General features: G+C 52.0%; 1 protein-coding gene across 1 annotated transcript in view; it reads right to left on the bottom strand.

The window, feature by feature from the left end:
- Positions 1-19,764, bottom strand: part of FGF18 (fibroblast growth factor 18) — a gene marked incomplete at its 5' end in the record, with an annotated part of 64,344 nt that extends 44,580 nt beyond the window's left edge. The window contains 2 exons of the mRNA XM_084215659.1: positions 19,427-19,463; positions 19,733-19,764. Coding sequence (XP_084071785.1) covers positions 19,427-19,463; positions 19,733-19,764 — 69 coding nt within the window. The remainder of the gene's footprint in view (positions 1-19,426; positions 19,464-19,732) is intronic.
- Between the last annotated feature and the right edge of the window lie 287 nt (positions 19,765-20,051).

The following is a 20,051-nucleotide window of genomic DNA, read 5'->3' as shown; positions in this document are numbered from 1 at the left end:
TTGATCATTGCTAAAATCCACTCTCACAGGACCCCTTCCCTACAGGGTACACTCCCTCAAGAAGCAAACCTCTCTGAGATAAGGAAGTCCATGTATATATACCAAAAGAGAGACTCTTCTATAAATCTCATAAAAATTAGTAACATATGTCTCCTTTGGCAACTGATCACCAACACTCAAGTCAGGGAGGTCACCTGAAACCAAGCACACTCACCCTCAAATCCACTTGAATGCAGAAATGTCTTTAAGTCCCTTAAACTGAAGGGCTCTCACTCCTGTTCACCAAAGCAAGTTTTCCTTTTTTGTTTTTGCTATTGAAATGCTATTACTGCACATAACACATCATACACTAAATGAGGCCCCTTTTTCCTTTCAGTCTGATCATCCACTCCTCCATGTAGGCAGCAAAACAGACCCTGGGTCCAGAGCTCCCCACAACAGGTCCCTGAAGGGAAGGGCTGCTTGCACCTTCTAGTTCCTGAGCAGCACTGTGGACACAGGAGACAGGACTCCTCCAGGGATTTGGGTTTGTATTATGGTCTGTCTGGCATCTGTCCAACTGGTATGGGCTGTTGTCTGTGCACGTTTGTTTGAGATTTCAGCATTTCAAGATAGTGGTTTTGTGTAACTCCATCTCATTCTTTGGCAACAATTTCTAACCTGCAAAATCCCAGTTGTTAAATCAGAGCATTGAATTTCATTTCATTTTCACTCTTTGTCTCTTTTCCTTTTCCATCAGTTTCTTATCCATTTATTATTTATTTGTCACTACACCTTTCAGTGATAAGATCCAGCTACAAATACAGTTGGCTATCCAGAGTTTATACAAGGGGATAAACAGCATTTATTTTAAAAACAACCATCACCTCCAGCCCCAGAAACAACAGAAATGCCTCACTCGTGAGGAGAAGCTGCTCTACCTTGTCTGTTGTCCTTGCCCAATCATTCAAGGTGGAACATTCAGTCCTACCTCTTTCCCAACAGCCAAAGGAACCAGAAACAACATCAGTCTTCCAGCGAGTCCACAACAGGAGATTTCCATGTGCTTTTTTGCCAAATGATTCTCAAATAAGAGTAGATTTCATTTTAAATGGCTTTACAATGATCCTTCGGCTTAAAGAATGACTCCCCTCTTTGTTAAATCCCAGACGGAGGGTGAGGGAAGGACCATTCTGCTGATGCAGCCTAAGGTTTCACTGTGCATTAATCCCAGAAAAGCTCAGGAGCAGCAGCAAAAGCCTCCAAGAGCAGCACTGTGATGTCAGCCCTGCACGGGCCCGTGCCCATCTCTGCACTCACAGATGCCTCCTGTGAACGGAGCAATCCCAGCCCCGCCAAGGTCAGTGAGAGCCTGGCTGTGCCAAGCCACGTTTGCAGGATTTGGCTTTCCACCCAACCAACCTCCACACACTTTGGGTTTTTCTATTTCAAGCTTTCCAGTAACGGGGGATGCTAATCTGTTATTGTTCGTGTCATAAAGCGTTACAGCATGAGATGTCCAAGGCCCACAGCATACCCAAGTCAGCTGGGAGCTGGACTTGAGAATTTCCTGGTGTTTTGCTATTTATGCTACAGAGCACTCAATAGAGAGCTCCATATGTCATTCAACCATATGTCATTCCCCCAGCTGAACCAGGAACACAAAATCCCTCTAGCTAAGGGCCATACCGATTGCAAAAGATAAACAAATCAGGCTATTCAAAGTCCTCTCAAACCCCATCTGATAAGCAGGAAATACTTATTACCTTTCAGCCATCAAATCAACCTAATATTAATGATTTTCTCCATGACCTTCTAAACACATGAAAGTTAACTCAATAAGGTCAACAAGAGGATATCCAAGACAGATCTCTCTCAAGCCCTCAAAGGCAAGTAACCAACCACTTTGCTTCCATGACTTTGGCAGAATTCCTGTATCCAAATCACAGCAGGATTTGCTAGCTCCCCATGGCAGCCACCCTCAGCACAAGTGAAACACAATGCACTCTTTTTTCCTCCATTTAACTGCAAAGGCAATCCACCACCAGGATGTTGTTATGTCGTGTCACAGCCTCTGGCAGCCAGGCGGGAGGGGACGAGCAGTGCTCGGGTGTGTCCCTTCTGTGGCTCCAGGAGCACCTTTGGAAAAGCAGCTCCACCTTCAGATATGCAGAGAAGGTACTCTGCAGTGAAGCTCGGTACATCCAGTGGGAGAGAGGCCATGGTGCAGCAGTGCCAGAATTCCACAAATGGAACTAAGCCTTTCCAAATAACAGAGCTTTGCTTTGGTGTTTGTTTCTTCCCGATACCCATGGAAAAATATTTTTGTCTTGAAAGATAAATATCCAAAAATTTAAACTGTGGGAGATGTCACCATGGATGGTGTCTGTGCACCCTTTGGGACGGTCTGTGAGAAAGGGCATGGAGCACTGTGGAAGTGGTGGCTCAAAGTGATCAGATAGGAGATTCCACAAAAAACTTTACCAATGGCATTTACATTGAAATGCTTTTTGGTATTTCTTTTTGGTGAGAAAGCTGGAAAAGGAGAAGGAAATGGGGTGATGTGGGGGTCAAGCCTGCCCATCCCTTTGGGTTTCAGAAATGTTTAATAAGACCCAAGGTGAACACATTTCCAGGCCTTAGAGAAGGGGACACAGCTCTGTGAGGTGACACATACTTGGATCCAAAAGCTGTTCTGCAAGTGAAGCCTCCTTTCCTGCGGAGAGCTGCCTTGTGCATTCAGAAAGGCAGCTTGGATCTCCTCGGGCAGTGCCAGACCTCTGTTCCCTCTGAAACACACAGCCTCTGAGAAATGCAGCCATCACTCAGCCACACTTCCAGCAGCTCCAAGACCCCGCCAGCTGTCCAAGCCACGCACCACTGCAAAAGCAAGGCATCTGTCGGCCTTGGAATGGCAGGCACAGTGTTACTGAGCCTGGTATGAAACCAGGAGGGAGGCTGGAGGGAGTGCCAAACAACTGGAACCTGAGAATTTGAGGAAATGAATGTTTTATGGCCCATCAATCAGTATTTTACTGTTTTCTAGAGAAAGATGATGCCACCTTCAAGAAAACCAAGTTTCTCCTTTTGATGGTGGAATGAGCCGTAGCCAGAACTGTGAAAATGCACCATGTGTGATGTGGTGAGATTCTAATCTTGTGGCACCCTGGGAAATGGTTAATCCTGGGGAAGAGCAGGGTTTCAGCCTTGATGAATGGCTTTTAGGAGCCCAGCTGGAGGCAGGATGTCGCTGCTCACAGCACAGCCCAGCAGCAGAGTGCTGCTGAGGTGCTGAAACGCAGCTCCCAGAGGGGTCCAACACCCCCAGCCTCTCATCTTCCCCTGCACCTGTCTGTGCTGACTGGCTCAGAACAGGTCACTGCCTGCAGCTCCCAGGTCACATTGCTGACACTGTCACCACGAGCAGCAGCACTCAGCTGCCTGCACTGGGCAGCCCCCGTGCCCCTGAGCTGTGCCCTGGGGCTGCAGCACCAAAGGGGCCCAGACTGAGCCCCCTCCCAGCACCCAAGGGCAGCCCTTTCCCAGCGGGACCAGTTCCTGCTGCCTGTGTTGACCAAAGCAAACCAACGCCAGGCGCCTCAGCTGAGGGAGATCTGCGGGAGGCCACAGCTTGCCATGGGCTCCTGACAGTTCAAGTCTCCAGAAATACAATTTAGACCTTAACTCTTTTTCTTATTTTTCTCCAATTGCAATATATCTCGATGATAATGATGGTGACGATTATTAGTTGACAGCTGGTATTTTTTACCATGCTATCCATCAGGCAAGGAGCAAGCAGAGCTTTTTCTTTCTTCCTTTCTTTCTTTGTCTTTTTTAATGCTTGTTATATCTCTGCTATATACTTCCTCTCCACACAGAAATATCCCTTCAAAGCTTGATATTATTGAGCAGCTTTCAACCATGCCCAGCAGAGCCATGTATTCTCTGCATTTGTCTGGCCTTTGTTTCTAGGAATGAAATACCAATGGCTGAACAGTGTGACTTCGTTTCACTCCTTCATTCCAATACTTGTTCTATTTCTATCCCACTGGGTCAAACTCACCTATTGTGAGACCTCACCGATTTCAATTACATCAGGGATTAATTTGTTCCATTGCGTTGAAGCTGTTAATACAATCCTGGCTGGCTCTAGATGAGAAAAGGCACGGTGAGACCTCCCTCACAGGCAGTGTGTTTAACAGCGGTCCTGATCTTCAGTTTTGTTTGGCGGTGGGGTGGGTTTTTTCTTCCCTTTGTGCCCCTTTGCCCCTCTTTTCACAATCTCCCCCTTCCTTTCTAAATTGCCCTTATCAGAACTGGGTGGTCCTTCTGACTTCCCCCGAGCCTGGCCAAGTGTTGCCTCCCTGAGCCGCTGCCCAGGGCTGGCGAGGGAGGTCAGGGCTGGAAGGTCTGACCTGACCGCGCACGAGTGTGACCACTCCAGCTCTGGCACCTCGCCTCTGCACGGGGTGCACTCCCTGCTCCAGAGGAAGTTTCTGTGTTCATCCATGTCCCCTGCACTCTGTTCACCAGTGGCAACGTCCTTCACCTTTCACCATGCTGGACCCCACATCCCTGAGAGGCTCTGTGCTGCTGCCACCACTCCTCGCTGCTCACACCAGGATACACAGATTTCTCAGAATCATTTCATGTCCCTGTCCCTCCTCCCAGCATTGGTGTTGCTGCAAAGAAATCTGCAACAGGCTTTGCAGAACAGCCCCAACCAACCCTTGTGAAACCACAGACCAGAGAGCTCGGCACGCTACAAATGCCTCCACTACCTTGACAAAACCCCTCTATTTTCTCGATGGAGAAAGCAGTCCTGCTGAAATAACCAGCTCTGGGATGCAGGAATTAAACCCTTGCCCAGCACAGGTGGCTCTGCACAGGAGAGCAGGGGACTGAGGGCTCCCTGCCCCCGCCAAGGGCGTTGCTGGCTGAGCACAGGGGCTGTGCCCAGGACCCTCTGCTGCTCCCCCAGGCTGGAGGAGCCTGGCTGGCCACAGCAGCGGGGCTGCAGCGGGCAGGGCTCCCAGTGGGGTGTTCCTGGGACAAAAGCTGCAGCACCCCACTGAAAGTATTACCAGCAATTTGTTCACCTCTTCAATTGGACCTGAGTCCAATTACTGAGAAACGTGCCAGGCTCAGAGCACCCCTGACCTTCTCTCCCCTTTCCCCAGGGGAGATGCTCCTGCTGCAAACCCGTTTGGCCACAACAGCAGCACAGAGCAGAAACCCCAAGCCCACTACCCTGAAACTGGTCAGGCATTTCCTAAACCCTGGAAAAAGGCAGAGTTATTCACCACAAGGACTTTAAATGTCAGTTTGAAGCATGGGCCTGCAGGTTCAAGGTGACATCTCTGCTCTTCTGCTTGATAGCAGCACAGTCGAGACCTCCACAAAAACCGGAGCAAAGGCACAAGATACAGAAAACCTGAGGGATACTTAGGAAAACCCAAGGGATACCGAGGAAAACCCTGCCACCAGAAGGAGATGGAAGATCATCAAAGACCAACCTGCCCATAAGAGAATAAACATTTGCAGGGGCAGCACCTCAGCGGCGATCCCGTGCTTATCCTGGGAGCTCCTTTCATCTGGTCCCCTGACATCCTCCAAGGAGCACAGATCCCTGCTCCCACTGCAGAAAAGCAACTCCCTCTAGGGTAAAACACGGCAACTACCGAGCAGTGCACACCAGGGCAGGGCAGAACTCACCAAATATCTTTTTGCATTGCATTTGCAAAGAAAACAGAGACTCGGCCAGCAACTGTCCCCACAGCAGCTCCCAAGTGCTGACCTCAGGTGAGCAGTGGCTTCTCTAAAAGCTGATTCAGCAGAGATACCTGGGGACCTGACTGAATTATCCCAGCATCACTTTCCTCTATCAGGTGTCCTCTCTAGAAATCTTTTCCTGAGCTCCAGTCAGTTCCACTCCTGCTCATTCCAACAAGGTAACACCCAGTGACCTCTGTGGGAATGGTGCCAAGGGGAAGGGACCTCCTCAGGAGTCCCTGCCATCCACACCAGCCCCATTCCTGCTAACAAAAGGATCCAGCAGCAGTTTGGCATCCTGATTTTCCTCTGTGACAGAGTCCCCTTCCTGAGGAACCACAGGATGAGTCATAGAATGGCCTGGGATGGAAGGGACCTTAAAGATCCCCTGGTTCCACCCCTGCCATGGCAGGGATACCTTCCACCATCCCAGGCTGCTCCCAGCCCTGTCCAGCCTGGCCTTGGGCACTGCCAGGGATCCAGGGGCAGCCCCAGCTGCTCTGGGCACCCTGTGCCAGGGCCTGCCCACCTCACAGGGAAGCACTTTTCCTAATATCCCATCCAACCCTGCCCTCTGGCAGTGTGAAGCCATTCCCTTTTGTCCTGGCACTGTATCACCCTGTAAATTGTCTCTCCATCTTTTTTGTCAGCTCCCTCACTGCTTCAGCACTGCCTGCTCCTGCCTGAGGACTGATCAGTTCTGACTGCATTGTACCCTCCATGCATTGTACCCTCAATTGCATTGTCACCCTCAATGCCAGCCCCAGGCTGTTGTCCCAGGCCAAAGGGCTCCATGAGCATTTTTGCTCCAAATTATGAATTCTGCTCCAGGCTGTCCATGGAGTGCCCACAAAACCCATCAGCATTAACAGGGAGAAATAAAAAATATGCTGGCTGGGTTGGTCTGTAAAGGCTCTTCCTCCAGCACAGCCAGGATCACCCCATGCCTGCCAGCAGTCACAGAACTTCTCCTTCCCCAAAAGCCCTTTGAAACACATTCTCAAGCCCTATTATCTCTCCTGTTTATACCACACTCCCTCTATCATTGAGAAATCTCCAAATAATTTATAAGCCCACAAGCTCCTGCACTAACAGGGCCATAAATCACATTTATAAAACCCATCACCTGCTGTTGGCAGGGCTGTGGCCCCGGGAGCAGCTCCTGAGCTCTCCACAGCCACACATTCTGAGGAAAATGCAGCTCTGGTCTGCACCAGCCACAGGTTTGTTCCAAGCATCCAGAGAGGGTCCCAGCCAGTGTCCTGCCTCCCTGTGCTCTCTCCATCCCACCCCAGCACAGGCACACTAAAGAGGGTTTTCTTTGCACAAAATCAAACCAAGGGAGGAGGATGTTTTTGGCTACTTTCCTCAAGGAACAAGGTTGCCCATCTAGTAATCCCTAAATGAGCAGTGGGGTGTTGGGCTCTCATGTTTGCCGTGCCAGGTCGCCGGTTTTCTTTTCCACGGAATTGCAAAACCCCTGAATAACAAGATTTGTGCATGGAAGTGCTGACACAACCCTTAACTACAGCATCCTGAACATGATACCAGGATAAGGACGCTCCCTGTGTGGCCCAGCCTATGGATAAATAAAGCATTTCAGCAGCCAGCACCGACAGATCATAAACCTCCATGAGCATAAATACCAACAACAACCCAAAAAGATTAGAGGGCTTACGGGCGAGGCATGCTGGGATGATTTAGAGTTGGGGTGGAAGGGTCATTATTGCTGAATAGGTGGGGGTGAGTGGGCCACAGAAATCAATAAAGCATTCTGCTCCAGGGAAGGAAGGGCCACGCTAATTGTGCAGACACACATCTCCACTGCAGGCCAGAGCTCTCGGCTCCCGGGCACGGAGGGATGCGGGGAACCCGCTCCACTGGCTGAGGGACAAGAAGCTCAGCCCATGACAGGTGCCAGCAGCTGTCACTCAGGGCACAGCTCACCTGAGCCCCTGGCTGGGCACAACCTGCTGCTGGAGGCAGCTTCAAATGAATGCAGATGCAGGCACCATTCAGCCCCACTAACTGCCCTTTCCAGGGAGGTAATGTAGAGCTGGCACAGGTATCTCACTTGCTTTCAGCACCACCATCAAGTCAGAGCTTTTCCAGGGTCCAGTTCTAGCACTGAACAATCACCCAGCAGGTCCTGCCAGCACCAGGTACCCTCAAGCACCAAAGACAACTCTGGGACCCATTTAATCCTGATCAAATAATCCCATTTGGGAGTTTCCACACTGGTATCAGAGATGGAGATGGCCACAGAATGAGCCACAACAGCTCTCTGGATCCTCCAGTGAGGACAGACCCAGAGCTTTGCAGATGGGTTTCCAGGCACAGAGCTGCTGAGGCACAGAGTTCAAAGGCAGTGAGCAATTCCCAGTTCCTCCTTGGGTCCTTCCCATTCCCAATTTTTCTACTTTTTTTCCCCACTTTCTTTCTAGGAAACACAGTAATGACAAAAAGACACTTCACTTTGGAGAGTGAAGCTTATTTATAACCAGAATCAATCGGTACCATACAAATACACAGCGGGTTGTAGCCAAGGGTACCCAAAGCCCCCTTTGGGGACTCGCCAAGGAGGGAACCAGCAGCATGTGCCCTGGTATTGCCATGAAGAAGCCTGAGCTCACAAGCACACAGAGGTGCAAATGGTGGCTGGTTTTACTCCTGCTTGTCGGAACTGGGCGCTGGTGGTAAAGCACAGGGACCTGCTCTACTCCCCCTGCATGAGCCAGCCTCCTCCTCTCTGCCTTTCCAAAGATATTTAAAAAAAGACTCTCTAGATCAGTTAATAAAATAGCTTGAAGTTTGCCCAGCTCACATCAAGCTTACAGCTTGCAGTTAATGGATTTCAACTTGACTTGGGATTTTAAGAGTTTTTAAAGCAAGAAATTTCATCTTCCCTCCAGAAATAAATTCTTCAATAGCTTCACTGCAAAAATATTCCCAGGAATGGACAATTCTACTACTTATGTACTAAAGACAGCCTGGGAAAAAAATCAGATTACTACTGAGCCTTATCAAAAATATGGCATAAACCATGTGTTGACTTTAATCCAAACCAAATTGTCAATCTGCCTTCAGGATCCCATATAACAAACATGAGCCTAGGGCCAGAAAAGAAAAGCAGAGTTTGTTTTCTAATAGAAGATTTGTTCTGATCTCTATTAGCCACACTTCTGCCTGGAAATATTTACACTGCAAACACCAGGCAAATAGGATTTCTTATCTTTCAGCTTTGTTGAGTTAGGGATAAGTCTCATTTGGTATTAATTAATTTAGATTGCAAGTTTCCCATTTTCAGGGAACAATTCTCAACAGTTTTGGAAAATAAAACTGTTTTTGAAATATTTTAAATAAGGGAAAAAATAAAGTGGTGTTAAAATCACTGAGGTTTGGGCTGCTGCATCCCTGCACAGCTTGGGGGTACCAGGAAGAACCCCCACATTTTGCTCCATCCATCACCAGTCACCAGCAGTGGGAAAATGCTGCTGGGGGGAAATTCAGGCCAGACACGGGCAGACACAGCCATGAGACCCTGTGCCATGGAGCTGGGGATCCCCGGAGCCCTTTCTTTGAGCCACCAGCACCACGCCCACTGCACTGCGGGAATGAAAGGCCGGGTGCCTCGTCCCGACACCCCCAGGTCCCTGCCTGGTCTGGGGATGCCCTCAGGTGCCACCCCCAGGGCCACCACCCAGCACAGGACAGCTCTGCCAGCTCGGCCTTGCTGACCTCAGATCAGACTTTGCACAAATTTCCTCTGGGAGTGAAGCCCCACCACTGAAGCTGATGGTGCTCAGCGAGGGAGCACACTGGGGAAATCAGGCTCCCAGAAATGAAAGCTGAGCAAATCAATTCAATTTGCTTGTTTGCTACATTTAAATAGCAGTCAAATTCCTATTACCTACTCTTTCAACATAAACAGCACAAAGCAAGTCCTCAGCCTTGCGGGCAGACTGTTCCCATTTTGTACAGGACAAGGGGGAATGGGTTTAAAATAAAAGAAGAGAGATCTAGATAAGATGTTAGGAAGGTGGTCAGGCACTGGCACAGATTACCCAGACAATCACAGAATATTCTGAATTGGAAGGTACTCATTAGGATCATCCAGTCCAACCCCTGGCCCTGTACATACACCCCACCAGTCCCACCCTGTGCATTCCAGGGAGTGCTGTCCAAACACTCCTGGAGCTCTGGCAGCCTCAGGGGTGCTTCATTCCTGGCAGTGTCCCAGGCCAGGTTGGACACTGGGGCTTGGAGCAGCCTGGGACAGTGGAAGGTGTCCCTGCCCACAGCAGGGGTTGGAACAGGGTGGGCTTTAAGGTCCCTCCCAGCTCAAACCGTGATGAGCAGGGCAGACTCTCCATGCTGGCCAGAGCTGCCCTCACTCCTCCCTTCCAGCCTGAGATGTTCCAGCTTTGAGAACCCCAATGGAAACACACACCCAGTCCCTCCCGTGCCCACAGCCTGGGGTCAGGCTGGCACAGCTCAGCTCCCAGCACGGAGCTCCAGGTGGAATTGCAGGGAAAGCTGGCAGCACTGCCTGCTCCTGGGGACAAAGGTGCCAGTGCCTGCAGCAGTGCTGTCCCTGCAGCAGCAGCAGCAGCAGCAGTGCTGTCCCTGCAGCAGCAGCAGTGCTGTCCCTGCAGCAGCAGTGCTGTCCCTGCAGCAGCAGCAGTGCTGTCCTTGCAGCAGCAGCAGTGCTGTCCCTGCAGCAGCAGCAGCAGTGCTGTCCCTGCAGCAGCAGCAGTGCTGTCCCTGCAGCAGCAGCAGCAGCACTGTCCGTGCAGCAGCAGCAGCAGTGCTGTCCCTGCAGCAGCAGCAGTGCTGTCCCTGCAGCAGCAGCAGTGCTGTCCCTGCAGCAGCAGCAGTGCTGTCCCTGCAGCAGCAGCAGCAGTGCTGTCCCTGCAGCAGCAGCAGCAGTGCTGTCCCTGCAGCAGCAGCAGCAGTGCTGTCCCTGCAGCAACAGCAGTGCTGTCCCTGCAGCAGCAGCAGTGCTGTCCCTGCAGCAGAGCTGCTGCTCCCCATGGATTGCTGGGGCTGCTCCGATCTCAGCTGGCCGGAACGCTCCCAATCACTGCAAGGTCGCGACCACGGGGTCAGAAACCTGCACTACATACATCATAATTTATTGTACAGTTAATCAATACTGCACTGCCCGTGCAGTCCTACAGTGCAGCCTCAAACCCAGGGACTGAGGCTGCTCATGTGGGGTCACAACCTTCCGGCCTGCAAGAGTAAGGGCCAAAAGCAGCTTCATGTTAGAGCTGGAGAACATGGCTGGAAACAGAGCACAGACTCCACTCACTGTTCATTCCTACAACACAGTCCAAGTCCACCTGTGGTTTGAATTCAGCTTGGGAAGGCAAATCCAATTATCTGATCAGGATTGTAGCCCATACTCCAACAGGAGAAGCAATGCAACTGTGCTGTGAGATCACCCAGGGTGTGACAGGAAAGAAGGGACCCCAGCCCCAGTGGTCACAGCACTGCCAGCTTTCCTGACCACCCCTCTCCTCAAATGGATAAAAACCATCAGAGAAGCAGCAAAATACCCTTCTATCAAAAATGTCCTTAACCCACTTTCTAATTTATGCTCCCAGGGCTTCCCATCCCACCAGCCATGCCTACAGACACCCAGCACACACACACTACTCACAGTCATTGACTAGGCTCACCACTGCTCCCTGCATTTTTCTGGATTTCTGTGCAAGAGCAGCTCAGGGTATTCCAAAAGATACGAAAGCTTTTTAACAAGCTGTCCTTCAAAAAGATGCCAAAGATAGTATTATAGCAGGAAAAATGGGATTTGAAATACAGGAGAAATAGGAGAAAAAGGAACTGGGAGGACTAACGAGTCCTGGGAATACCTTGTAGGAAAAGCAACCTGTTATTAATTGCTGCATCCTCACATTTCTATCCACACAATATGCACTTCTCTGGGACCGTGACCAAGATTTAGCAATCCATCCATTTGGATTTTAAATGATGAGCAGAGGAATCACAGGGCACACTGGGCCCCTCTCCACCCTGCTTCCACTCAGTGCCAGCTCCTCACTGTTTCCAGATGCAGCCCCCTCAGCATGGCCACCACGGGGGCTCTGGGTCTGCCTGGAGCAAGCGCCAGCATCCCCAGCCTGCCCCCGCTTCCTTCTCCACATGGGTGAGCCCAGGGGCTGCACTCTGCCCCATCTCCTGTCCATCACCAGCCACACAACAGTGAGCAGGATGTGCTGGGCCATTCCCCACTGCCCACTTCTTATCACAGAACATTTAGGTTGGAAAAATCCTCTAAGATCACTAATCCACCTGTTAACCCAGCACTACCAGGCCCATGGCTAAACCAGGTGCTCGAGCGCCACACCCACACATCTTTTGAACACTTCCAGGTATGGCTCCACTCTTCCAGCGCTTGACAACATTTTTGTTGAAGAATTTTTTTCCTAATATCCCATCTAAACCTTCCCTGGCACACCTTGAGGCCTTTTACCCCAATGCCACAGCCTCAGATCCTCCCCTGCTCTCCCACAGCCCCCAAAGCACGCTGACCTCCAGCAGCATTGGCAGCAGACTCAGCAGCACCAGCCCAGCCGCAGCCCCACGGCCAGAGCAGCACCAGCCAAGGAGTCACGGGCAGGACATCATCAGAGCAGCTCTGCACCTGAGCTCCAGAGGTTCAAAGTGTTCTGGCTCTCCTGGCTGCAGCAGAACCGAGGCAGTAACTCCGTGAGCAGGCACAGTGAGCAGGGTGTGAGCGCCTGGCAAAGGGCAGGATGTGCTGTCACCGCCTGGACAACGCTGCCCTGCGGTTCAGCCTGAAATGCAGCAGTTGGTGTGGGCAGAGCAGGCAGGGCTGAGGCAGCACTGCCCAGGGAACCAGCCCCAGATGGAAGCACCGGGGGCACAGACCAGAACCCAGCCCCTGGAGGGGGAAGATTGGCAGTCGGCTCCCACCCGCCGCAGCCCCTGGGGCTGTGAGGAGGTAGCACAAAGGGAAACACGCAGACCATGACAGGCTAAGCCTCCTCCTTCCTCTCTGTTCCCCTTTCTTTCTCTTCATGCTATGGCGAGGCTGCTGAATGGCAATAGCAAAATACTTTTGCAGAGCCAGACAGTCTTTTATATTTTGGGTTTTTTTCTTACTTTCCTTCCAGCTGCTTTTCCGGATGCCTAATCCTCCATGGACATCTGGAGAGGCATCAGGACACAGAGGCGACATGCTAGGTAGGCAGCACATTGCACAGCTCTGCATAATTTCTGCTTGTACCTGCTGTTATGGCACAGCAGGTGACCAAAACACAAAAACCCAGGGAAGGAAAGAAAAACAATCATGTCTGGACCTTCCAGGCCACAAGTACCCAGGTGGAAGCCCCCTGGTCTCAGCATCAGAGCACAGGAAGGCCATGCCCTGCAGCAGAGCATCTCACAGGCAGGAGGGCAGTGAGGTGCCTGCCTGGGCCCAGGGCTTCCAGCTCCCCCAGCACAACCCACCCCAGGGCCAGAGCAGCTCACACACCCCAGGCAGGGACCCAGGCAAGAGGTATCCCCATCCCTGGCCAGGCATCAACAGCAGCCATTCCTCTTTTCCCTTTTTAAATCACGTTCCATTAACACATTTTTTCACCTGCACTTATCATAATAAAGTATCTAAATCTGTGGAAAAACAAAGCAAAAGAAGCTCTGCAAGGGAGAAGAGAAAAGAGCAAAACAGAGTCGTAAGGAAAGAAGAGATACATAAAAACACTCCCAAGGATCTGGGAAGTAGCTTATATAGCCAAAATAATGATTTTCAGTCCCAGATGAGTCCCTCTCTTGAGCTCAGCCTCCCACAGCAGAGAGTGCCCAGTGGCCTGGCTGACCAGCTCGGTGCTACCAGCTTACAGCCAAATCAAGTATTCAGCGTGGCTGCCTGAGCCCCCAGTGCTGCTCATCCTCCCTGAGCCTCCTGCAACCCTCAGCAGTCACTTGCAGCACCAGCTGCATCCCCCATGCCAGCCACAGCCACAGAGCTCGGGCAGTGCTGCCCTTTGCTTGCTCTGCTCTTTTCTCTCCCACCGTGGTATGATACAGCCAAGCTACTCTATAAGGAAAACTAATTCTGAGCTTGAGCAGGAATTCCTCCTGTGAATCCCACTGCACTCCATCCCAGCACTGCTCCAAACCCTGCACCTCTCAGAATCCCACACTGCTCTGAACCCAGCATTGAACCTCACACCGCTCCAAATCCTGCACTACTCCAAAGCCTGCGCCCCTCGCCTCCATCCAGTCTTGTGCTTGCCAGGTGCAATAAGGAAAGCAAAACCAAAATACAATACAACCATCACACTGCATCCATTAAAATCTGAACCTCATGGTGTCCTTCTAGGCACTCTCCTCAACCACACCCATGGCCATCTCTGTTCCTCTGAAGCCCCTCACACACCTCTGGAGCTTTGGAAAAGCAAACTGCGCTCCCACAGGGGTGCAGGGCAGAGCCCCCAAGGAGCTCTGCTCTGCTGCCCATTGCCACAGCACAGCCAAGCCCCCAAACGCTGAAGCAGCTCACGTTTGTGTCAGCCTCGATGGGCTGAGAATCTGGAAACAGCTTTGCAAATCTTCCTGTTAAATGTCTTTGAGGGGTCTTTGTTGCAGAGAACCTGTCCCAGCACTTTGAAGGGCTGGGGACCTTCAGTGAGAAGCAAAGGCACGGTGTTCCCAGGGCAGGCAGCCAGGAGCTGCTGGTGGGGCACACGCTGCACACCCCCATCTGTGTAGGAGCAAGACCCACACCTAGGCCCCCCTGAGCTAAGCTGAGCCTCGCCCCTCCCACAGGAGAACCCAGCACACCTCAGCCCACTGCCACTCAGCTTCCCTGCTCCAGCCCAGGCAACTGCTCCAATGTGTCTCCTCCTCCTCCAGAAGCCCAAGCTCTCCCAAGTGCAGCAGGCAGAAGCAGGATACACAGGGCAGCTTCAGGACACAACACTTCATATTCTGGTGCAATGAGTCAGCAGCAGGGAATAAAAATCCCTTGTGGCAAGCCACATGGTTATTTCCTGGAGAGCAAGGGCATTTGCAACTGGAACAAACGATTTCATGCACAACAGGACGCTGCCTCTGCAGGTTGCAGGCCAGCAGAGCCGTGCCATCAGGAACTGCATCCACCACTGGGAGTCCAGCAGAGCGTGGAGCCACAGCCAGGGACCATTCCATCAACTCCAGCCCATGAAGGGGCCAAGCACTTCCACATCCCTGAGCTCCTCTGCTCATTAACTCAGGCTTTGCTTACACAGCTTCTCTGGTCTTCTCGCTGCCTAGTAATCAAGGCAGGTGCAATCCGAAAAAATCAACACAGAGCTGCCCAGCCTCTTGCAGACAACATTTGCCATATTCTGTCTTTCTCAGCATGACTTCTCCACCCTCGTGGAGCAGGAAGCAGGCACTGGCACAAGGATGCTGTGCTGAGGACGTGGTGTTCCCAATCCAGGCTGAGCAGAGAGGGCAGGCACAGGATCACCCAGCCTGGGGGGCTCTGGGCCCCAGTGAGTCTTGGCACGCAGGGCTTGACCACGAGGAAGGAGCAGCCCGCTGAGGCACCATCTACCCCATCCCACAGCGTTTCAGGAGCAATGTGGGGATGCCCAAAGCTCCACCCCTGGCAGCACACATAGCCTTGGCACCGCCTCAAGACGGACACTGTGCCACCCAGAGAGGACAAAGGCAGGTGGGTGCCCATGGGCAGGGAGGGGAGACATGAGAATAACCTTGTTGGGGATGTGCAGTCCAGCAACCTGCCTTTGGTGCTCTCACCAGGAGAGCAAGGACAGGGCAGGCAGGGAGCTGTGGCTCTGGCACTGCTGCACACGCACAGGGAGTGGCCAGCAAGGCAAGCTGGGCAGGTTGTGAGCAGGACCTCCTTTGGCTTCTCCACAGTGAGTCCCCAGAGCCATTTGGTGGCACTCAGCACCCGTCCTGCTGGTCCCAGCGAGAGCAGCTATGGAGCAGCAGGCAGGGAGAGGGGAGGGAGCTGCTCAGCAGGCTCACGCTCTGACATGTGCTGTGTGTGCCTTCGCCAGACCGCAGGATCTGGCTCACTGAACGTGTGGAAGCAACACTTCTCCGTGTCTCACTTTACAATGTCCCAAACAATAACTGTCTGTCGCTGCACAGGAGCTTAGGAGAAACATAAGTTGCTATTGGCATGGCACACAGCAGCCTTCCTCTTACACAACACCAGCAGATGTGAAAATAGCCCAGTGCTGCCTTGTGCATTCCTCTGACCTCCTGTTTGCTTCTGGATCAGATTCCAAAGCTGGATCTTAACCTACAAGAGCCATAAAAGCAAAGGATTTGGCCCTATCAGGGACCTCTTCATAATCTAAGACAGATGCACTCTGTGTAGGAGAACATGGCGAGGTTTATCAGGCAGGGAAGAGGCTGAGGCAGGACCACCCTCTGCTCTGCAGCACAGCCAGGGCAGCCCACGCTGGCATTGCCCCGGGCTCTGCCTGGCCATGCACTTGAGCTGGCTCAGGGACAGAAGGGCTGGAAGCTCTTGCAAACCAGGACAGCACCCAGAACCTCAGATTCTACTGCTCAACTTACACTGAAGCTGCCTTCAGCCCCCACCTGCCCTGGCAAAGGGGGCCCTTTGAGATCTCATGTCCCCAGATTTGCTATCCTCAGGGTCACTGGCGCTGCTAGAGCCAGAGCAGCATGGGGCAATCCCCTCCAACCCTGCAAGGTGCTTCCGGGGTTTCTCACCTGCTTGTAGAGCAGAGACTGATTCCAAAGCCAAAGCCAAACCCAAAACCACCCAAAACCCAAAGCATACAGAACAAAAAAAACACATGGAAGAGAAATCGCCCCTGGAGTGTGAAAAGGTAGGAGAATAAACTGAAGAACGCTAATGACATGTGATAGAGGGAGAGTGCAGTAACCATCAGCGAAAGAGCATTCCTGAGAACAACCTGCATCAAGAAATTATTGTCTCCAGGGTCTGCAAGGGTACCCAGTGTCCCTGCTTTGGAACTGCAGCAACTCCAAGCATCAGAGTGACTTCCTAAGAGGCAAGAGAAGAAAACAAGACAGGGGCATTGCTGTCGCAGGGGGAGGTGAATGACCTCTCCTCCAGGGAGCCCTGTGAGGTCCAGGGCTGCTCCAGGGCTGTGCTGCCCCCATGCTCCAGCAGTGCTCCCCTCTGTCCCACCATGTGTTAATCCCTGTGCTTCTTGGTGGAAATGTCACACGATGGCAAAGCCCTGGAGGAGTCCGACTCATCCAGGGGTCTAAATCCTGCTCCTGGAAACTCCTGACCCTCCAACCTCCCTGTGGCCAGGGCTGGAGACACTTCCCAGTGCTGCCACAACCTGCCCACAGGAGATACTACACCTGCCCCATCAGCCACTGGCAGCTGCAGGGTGGCCTTGGGGTCTGTGAGAAGGCTTTTGACCAGAGCTGAGCCCCCACCACAGAACGGCAGCAGCTCACACATCAATGCACCACAGCCCTTGTACACAAGGATCCACCAGAACACAGAGCATACCCAAACCATGGTGTTTTGTCCCAGAATCCCTCCAGCCCCACACACACTGGAGGGATTTCTGCCTCTGCACACAGAGCCACAGGTACCAGGCAGCAGCAGAGCAGAGTCATTCTAAGAGCAGCACACAGGACGAGCCACAGATCATGGCTTGAACGCAGGGCGAGAGGCAGCCTTAGAATATAATCCCCTTCAGGAACTCTTAAATCTCCCCAATACAACACAGAGCCCTTTAAGCAAAACTAAACAACTTCCTTTAGACTAAATAAATATTAAACCTAAGTGATGCATTAATTTGCTCCAGTTCACCAAAGGCTAACTCCTACCCAAACTGATCATTATTAAAGAAATCCTATAATCCCTTGGTCCCATTCAGGCTCAAAACATGTAATCCCATGAATAAATCCAGAAAGAAAGTGTAACAAAATGGGCAATAAAAACTTACAGCATTCACATCTTTTCATCTACCATTAATACTGTAAACACTCACTCGAAGGCCCTCGAGTATGACTAATCTAATGTTTTGGCTCCCCACACCAATCGCCGGAGGAGCTCGGCTCTGCGTGTGTCACCCAGCGAGCTCTGCCGCCTCTCCAGCCACAGCCAGGACCCCTCCGCCGAGCCCATCCCACCTCACAGCCCCCAAAACGCTGCAAAATCAGCACAAAAGGTAGCAAGTATGGTTCTAATAGCACCAGAGCACAGAGCTTTCTTCTTTTTTTCCTGGTTTTTTTTTTATTATTTTATTGCTTTGGAAGCCTGCAAGCTCCAACTGTATAAATGCCAATAACTTTGTTTTAAGGCTGCTGAAGTAAGAGATCAGATTTTAGCAAGTGCTTTCCAGGCAGCCAGCCAAACTTTTTCTGATTCACTAAAAGCACCGAAGGGAGGGGGAGAGGAAGGGGGCTGGAGGGCTGATTAACTTCAGTTACCGCACAAGCGCAAAAAAACCTCTCCCCGCTGCAAAGGGTTCCGGCGCTGCGAGCCCGGCGCAGCCTGTGATTCCTCGGGCTGAAAAAAACCCGCAGCAGAGAAACAGAGCAAACACCTTCCAACGGCAGGGTAATTTACAGCTGCGGATCCTCCTGCTGGGGAGGCTGCTCCACCACGGGAGGCTCTGCTGGCGTCGGGTTCGAGCTGCACTTTTTGGAGGGGATGAAGAAAAAAATGCGATCGGGCAATTTTTGGATTGGGTGGGAGAGCAAGGGATGGGGCTGGTTCGGGTTTTAGCTCGGCCAGAGGGATGGAGCCCCCTCCAAGGCAGCGCTCATCCAGGACCATCCCCTGCTGCCGCTGGGGATCTGGAGAGGCTGAGCAGGTGCAATCCCGGCCAAAGCACAACTCAGGGCCCAGGGTGTCACAAGTGTCCCCCAGCTCCGGCGGGAAGGTGGCCGGAGCCACCGAAGTGGCACCTGCTCTGCGCGGCCCCGCAGGTGGGTCAGCTCCAGGATGTCCAGCTAAAATCCCTGAGGCCGTGGGGCAGCTGCCATCCCCTCCCCGCGGGCACCTGGGCTGCAGAGCCTCGCTCAGGGTGTTCCTCCAACGGCCTCATTCCTGCCGAGACAGGATCAAAGGCTGGAGCTGACTTGGACGGCGTTCTACTGAATAATGGGGAGGGAGCACGCAGCCTCCTTCTCTTGGCTAGGAAAACTTGTGTTTTTCAAAGCATCGGTTTTTGGGAGTGAGTTACCGAAGAGGGGAAGAAGAGAAAAAAAAAAAAAAAGAAAATAAAAAGAAAATTAAAAAAAAAAAAAAGGAAAAAAGGGCGAGCAGGAGAGAGCCTGCTCTTCCAAGGCAAGTGCATCAATCAACATTGTGCAAGGAGAGTCCAGCACTCCCTCTCACATCATTAGCCAGGCTAATGCACTCCAGAGGATGCTGCTACGGCAGGCTACCAGCGCACCGGCTGCACCCCTGCCCGTACCGGCGGCCGAGCATAACGGGGCACGGGACAGGAGCTGAGCACAGGGAAGCTCCAGGGCAAGTGACACTCCAGCATCTGATGCGGGGCTCCGTTTAATACAGCTATAAAAACTAGGGGGAAACAAGTGAAAGCCCCAGCCAAACCTGCCTGGCACTCGAGGTCAGCACGCCGCCTTTGTTTCTATTTTACAACCAAAAGCGAGAGAGGACAGAAAGGACACGTACCTGTACCTGAAAGCACAGCAGCAGGAAATGTAAACATCTGGAGAAAAAAAAAAAACAACAAAAGATCAAATGATGCGGTAGAATGATTAAAGTTGATTTTTGTTTTGTTTGGTTTTTTCTTTGTTTTTGTTTGCAATTTTTTAAAGGGTTCAGAGCGATGCTCTGCTTATAAAAAGACGCCGGTCCCCATTACCACCTGGCTGCAAGGAAAATGCAACCGGAGCCTCCAGAATGAAAGTTTTTTTAAAAATTTAAAATATTTTTTAAAATTAAAAAAAATATTTAGAAATATGCCATAATCCTTACAGGCAAGTGCAGGCTGAGAGCAGTGAATACATCGCTGGGCGAGGAGGGGGTTGGCCGGCGGCTGGTCGCTAGCGGAGCGCAGTCCCTCGCCGCCGCGCTGACATGGGAGCGATCCGGCCGGCGAGCTCCGATCCGCGCCGCGCTGCTCCGCGCCGCTCCGCGCCGCCGGGAAGTTGTGGTACCGCCCGCTCTGCCTCAGCCGAGTGACTCGTCAGGCATCAGCTCTCCTCTCCCCCTGTCTCTCCTCCTCCTCCTCTCCCTCTCTCCGCCTTTGGGGGGATGAAGGTGCTTATTGTCAGTAACTTCCGATCATCAGCAA

The sequence above is a fragment of the Fringilla coelebs genome (assembly GCF_963513975.1).
Source record: "Fringilla coelebs genome assembly, chromosome: 15".
NCBI classification, from domain to species: domain Eukaryota; kingdom Metazoa; phylum Chordata; class Aves; order Passeriformes; family Fringillidae; genus Fringilla; species Fringilla coelebs.
The sequence above is the reverse complement of the archived record's forward strand: the minus strand, read 5'-3'. Positions and strand labels throughout refer to the sequence as shown.